The 6,083-nt window shown below is 35.0% G+C and overlaps 1 protein-coding gene across 1 annotated transcript in view; it reads left to right on the top strand.

Annotated features, from left to right (window-relative positions):
* LOC107671394 (DNA-binding protein SATB1-like) overlaps positions 1 to 6,015 on the top strand; it is a 62,349-nt gene extending 56,334 nt beyond the window's left edge. Inside the window, exons 13-14 of the mRNA XM_016464306.1 lie at positions 2,263 to 2,469; positions 5,090 to 6,015. Of these exons, the coding sequence (XP_016319792.1) occupies positions 2,263 to 2,469; positions 5,090 to 5,647 (765 nt within the window). The 3' untranslated portion in view covers positions 5,648 to 6,015. The remainder of the gene's footprint in view (positions 1 to 2,262; positions 2,470 to 5,089) is intronic.
* The last annotated feature ends 68 nt before the right edge of the window (positions 6,016 to 6,083 follow it).

Below are 6,083 nucleotides of genomic sequence, written 5' to 3'. Positions count from 1 at the left end.
TGTGTGTGTGTGTGTGTGTGTGTGTGTGTGCTGGGTAATCCTGTGGAAATGAAAGGTGCTGCCACACACTGGCCTGGAGATTAGGGCATCACGTTTGTAAGTGTGCCAGGACTCGACTGCTGGAACACACACTAAAGCTCCTTTTTCCTCTTTTCCTTTCCTAAACTAGGATTTTACCATATCTTATATTAGGAATGGGAATTGTAAGGAATTTAATGGTTCTGATTCCTTTTCCAGTTCCTTAACCAATCCGTTAGTACTTTTCAGGAAGAAACTCCTCTCTCAAACTAAACAAAATCAATAATATTGATTAATATCTTAAGTCGCTGGGGTATATTTGTAGCAATAGCCAAAAATACATTGTATGGGTCATTGTATTGTTTCTTTTATGCCCAAAATCATTAGGATATTAAGTAAAGATCATGTTCCATGAAGATATTTTGTAAATTTCCTACTGTAAATATATCAAAACGTAATTTTTGATTAGTAATATGCATTGCTAAGGACTTCATTTGGACAACTTTAAAGGCGATTTTGTCAATATTTAGATTTTTTTTGCACCCTCAGATTCCAGATTTTCAAATAGTTGTATCTCGGCCAAATATTGTCCTATCCTAACAAACCATACATCAATGGAAAGCTTATTTATTCAACTTACAGATGATAAATTTACAAAAATTGAGCCGTATGACTGGTCTTGTGGTCCAGGGTCACACATACATATTTTTGTTTGTTTAAGGCTTTAGTTATAAAGGTATTGCGTGAGAAGTTATTAAACTTGGTAGCTTGACTCATGAATATTGATTATGCAATTATGTCCAACATGTTCCTTATGTTATAATGTTTTCGTTTTGCATTGCAGCCATGCATAGCATAACTCTTGAAATATAAGAATTAAAAACATATAGGAAAGGTGTAATGTTAAAATTGCCAAAAGTAAGATTTTTAATACTTAGTAATATGCATTGCTAAGGACTTCATTTGGACAACTTTAAAGGCGATTTTGTCAATATTTAGATTTTTTTTGCACCCTCAGATTCCAGATTTTCAAATAGTTGTATCTCGGCCAAATATTGTCCTATCCTAACAAACCATACATCAATGGAAAGCTTATTTATTCAACTTACAGATGATAAATTTACAAAAATTGAGCCGTATGACTGGTCTTGTGGTCCAGGGTCACACATACATATTTTTGTTTGTTTAAGGCTTTAGTTATAAAGGTATTGCGTGAGAAGTTATTAAACTTGGTAGCTTGACTCATGAATATTGATTATGCAATTATGTCCAACATGTTCCTTATGTTATAATGTTTTCGTTTTGCATTGCAGCCATGCATAGCATAACTCTTGAAATATAAGAATTAAAAACATATAGGAAAGGTGTAATGTTAAAATTGCCACTATACTCTTGTATTTGATGTAATTTTCCACTATATATATATTCAATGAAAATTGATGCAAAATGGAAATAAAAAAGTTTAAAGGTTTGGGTTCAGTAAGATTTTTAATACTTTTATTCAGCAAGGATGCATTCAGCCATGCATAGCATAACTCTTGAAATATAAGAATTAAAAACATATAGGAAAGGTGTAATGTTAAAATTGCCACTATACTCTTGTATTTGATGTAATTTTCCACTATATATATATTCAATGAAAATTGATGCAAAATGGAAATAAAAAAGTTTAAAGGATTGCCAAAAGTAAGATTTTTAATACTTTTATTCAGCAAGGATGCATTCAATTGATCAAAAGTGACCGTTAAGACTATTAAAATGTTATGAAAGATTTCTATTTTAAATAAATGCTGTTCTTTTTAACTTTTACTCATGAAAGAATCCTGAAATAAAAATATACAACAGTCACCAAAAATATAAAGCAGCAGAACTGTTTTCAACAATGATAATGATCAGAAATATTTCTTGAGCAGCAAATCAGCATATTAGAATGATTTCTGAAGGATCATGTGACACTGAAGACTGGAGTAATGATGCTGAAAATTCAGCTGCTCATGAATAAATTACATTGTACTATATATTCACACAGAAAACAGGTATTTTGAATTATAATAATATTTCACAATTTTACTGAATTTTTAATCAAATAAATGCAGCCTTGGTGAACACATGAGACTTATTTCGAAAACATTCAAAAATCTTACCGACCCCAAACTTTTAGCGTACGTGACATGAAACATGAAATGTATTTGTTTCATTGTTTAGTTGTTGCTTTTCACATCACGTCTTCGTGTTCTCCTGCAGGGCTGGCTCTGTGAACTGCTGCGCTGGAAAGAGGACCCGTCCCCGGAGAACCGCACGCTCTGGGAGAACCTGTCCATGATCCGCCGGTTCCTCAGTTTGTCCCAAATGGAACGGGACGCTATATATGAGCAGGAGAGTAACGGAGGACAGCAGCACTATACGGACAGACCTCCTCACCTGCTGCACATGCCCACTGACCCATTACAGGTCAGTGTCACAAACACACACAATATACACTCCGAAAAAAAGGTACAAAAGCAGTGGGCTGGAACCCTTTCAAAAGGTACACCTTCGTCCATTATTTAAATCTAAAACGTGCATATTAGTACATTAAAGATGCACATTAGTGCCTCAGATGAACATATTAGTGCCTAAATGTGACCTGAGAGTGTAGTATTAGAGTTTTTTTTGTTTGCTGGTAATTCAACTTGAAATGGTTTACATATGGTAACCATATGGTAATGCCATTTTTACAAAAAACATGTCTAATTAAGTCTGTTTTGATCATTTGAAGTTTGGAGGTGCTGTACTTTTTCAAAAGCTGGTAATTTTGCGCTCTGCTGCTATGTAAGCAAAACAGTCATTAGCAACATCATTTGTCTGCATTTAGATATTAAAGACAGCAAGCTTTTTTAATAAATTCATCACTATTCTGAATCCATATTTAATCACAAAAATCCCACAGTTCTTGTGGTTACAGCTGCGTGTTTGATCAGATATTTTGTTTACTCGCAAGCATATGGTCATTCCAAGAAAATAGCATGCGGGGAAGAAAAACATTTATTCACTTCCATTTTCACCACTTAAGGCGACGAGATCCGTGCATGACTGCTGGAGGTTTAAAGATTTGCAGATCAGATGTCTACTAAAACATTTGGCTACACTTGACAATAAGGTTTCGTTAGTTAACTTCAGTTAACTACAGTAGTTAACATTAAACTAACAATAAACATACTCCTACAGCATGTTAGTTCATGTTAATTTCAACATTTACTGCTACAATTTACTGCATTATAGATATGGCAGGAAACAATGAATTAAACATGAAAGATGTTTATTTTACAATTTTATTTTAGATGTTTTTTTTTGCAACTTCAGTAGTAGATTTTTAATTTAAAAAAGTTGCATTTAAACATTAATGCACTATGAATAAGCACTTCAAAAAAACATATTAACTAATGAATTGACTAATGTTAAGACCTTATTTTAAAGTGTTACCGAGCATTTAAATAAATGAACATTTAAATGCATGCACAATAAAGCCATAAAACATGAGATGCCTTGCATTACAGTGATTTTTACCACGGTTAAAAAGATCTTACAATGTGAAGCTAATTCCATAGACTTGCATTGAAGGAAGGACCGCAACCTCATAGTATCATTGTTACTAGAACTTTTGCATGAGCAAACACTTATTTTTCTTCACTATTTGCTTCAAAATGTAAAATTGTACTTCAGATTTTATTTAACACATGTCAGATGTTGACCTTGATGTACAGAAATCTTGCTGGACAACATGCTCATGTACCATTTATTTCTGCCCATTGTATTCCAGTGTCTTTGATATGTTATCAGGAGACTGACATATTTACAAAAAATGTTATCAAGCATTGCCGTTCCTCTTGGGGATGTCCCAGGAAAAGCAGTCTGTATGGTGTATGGAAAACTGCAGCTGCCGGTTACAATGGCCTAAACTCGCAAACAATGGCGCATTTCAGAGCAAATGTGTCATGTGTTTACACCGACGTGAAAGTGGCCTAAACACAGACACCGATAACGCTCTCATGCCGCACATCACTCACAGTTCTCGCGCAATGAGATCTCGCCACATATTGAGTCTGCATTTACTGTGTTAAGCAACAGATTTTGAATAGAGCTTGATAAGCAATCAACAGACCGGCGCTTTTATGCGAATATTCTGATGAAAGAGTTCGCATTCGTGTAAACAGCCGAGCATTAACGGAAACACGTAAAGCTATAAAATCCCCACATCTGATTGCTAGAAGTGGGCGACGTAACCAAAATCACATATCATAATATGAGTAATTTTATAGCATGGTAATATATCACAATGTAGTTATTTTTGCTGGAAATTCAATTAAAAATATTTTTCATCTCGCCGTCTCTCACACTAAAATGCATTATTTTGTATTTTATTTTATTTCATTTTATTTTATTATTTTACAAACTTAATGCAAAAAATTTTGAGTTCAAAACATAAGACTGAGAAGAGTAACTTTCATTCAAAAAGAGTGAGTCTTGTAAATCAACTAACTTTTTTAATTGGATGCTAAATAATTTTAACATTGAAAAACTTGTAGCATTTTTTTTATTTTATTTTATTATTTAATTTTAATTTAATTGACTCAAACCAATAGATCAAGTAATTGTATTATTTTATTATATTATATTATTTTATTTTAATTTAATCGACTCAAACCAATAGATCAAATAATTGTATTATTTTATTATATTATTTTATTTAAATTTAATTGACTCAAACCAATAGATCAAATAAATCCTAAATCTAAAAACAGCTAATTACAATAAAAAAAATATATATAGTTCAGACTCATTCAAAAGTTATGTGGTTCAACACTAAAAAGGAAAAAAAAAAAAAAAAAGATTTTTTTTTTTAAGTGTTTTGTTTTATTATATTAATGGACTTAATCCAATAGATCAAATTATTCCAAACAAATAAATAAGTGCAATATAATTAATGGACACTTGAGTTCAGATGCATTCAGAACTGTTGTAAAATAGCTTATGTGGTTGGATACGAATAAGTATTTTAACAATGTGTTTGTCTGTCTCTCGTCCCTCTCAGACTCATCAACAGCCTTCCTCTCAGCTCCAAGCGCCGCTGCCCCTGCCCCTGCTGCACCCCTCACAGCCTCCTCTATCCCAGCAGCCCCTGCAGCAGATGGGACCGCGGCTGCCCCCACGGCAGCCCTCCATGGCTTCGCCCGCCGAGATCGAGGACGAGACCCGCTGCAAGAGCCGCCAAGGCAACCGCATCTCCATGGAGGCGCTGGGCATCCTGCAGAGCTTCATTCAGGACGTGGGCCTGTATCCGGACGAGGAGGCCATCCACACGCTCTCGGCACAGCTGGACCTGCCCAAACACACCATCATCAAGTTCTTCCAGAACCAGCGTTTCTACATCAACCACGCCGGCAAGCTGAAAGAGCCGCCCCTGGGCTTCCCCTCCAACAACAATAAGGACGAGGGCCTGACGGACTTCAAGGAGGGCGAGCTGCTGACCGAGCTGGAAGAGAGCGTGCAGACCAACAGCACAATGTTCTCCATTAAAATGGAAGAGCACCTGGCGCCTGAAACGCACGCCATGGGACAGGCCCAAACGGAGCAGGAGGCGAGAGAGTAACGGACGGCTTGCTTTTGCTTCGAATCTTATTCTCGTTCACTCCTGTCGGTGTTCCATGAGCGAAACTGTAAGACTTTTTACACGAGACTGAATAATACAGAGATGATTAACATTCACATTCACAGACTCGTGCATCATTTCAATAATCTGCACAACGAAACAAAATGTAAAAAGAAAAATCCTAAAGGAGTAGTTCACTCCTAAATTAACATTTTTGTCGAAACTGTTGTTTCTTTTTTTTAAGTGAATGGCGACTTGGGCAGTCAAGCTCCAAAATGCACAAAATGAAGTTTTATCAAAGTAATTTTATGGCATGGTAATGGTATATATCACTGTTTTTTTTATTTTTATTTTTTTCTGTAAATACAACTAAAAATAATTTTTCATCTCTCACTTTATTTTATTTTATGAACCTAATGGACTCAAACCAATAAAT

This window comes from Sinocyclocheilus anshuiensis, unplaced genomic scaffold (genome assembly GCF_001515605.1).
Source record: "Sinocyclocheilus anshuiensis isolate Anshui unplaced genomic scaffold, SAMN03320099.WGS_v1.1 scaffold552, whole genome shotgun sequence".
Classification (NCBI taxonomy): Eukaryota; Metazoa; Chordata; class Actinopteri; order Cypriniformes; family Cyprinidae; genus Sinocyclocheilus; species Sinocyclocheilus anshuiensis.
The sequence above is the reverse complement of the archived record's forward strand: the minus strand, read 5'-3'. Positions and strand labels throughout refer to the sequence as shown.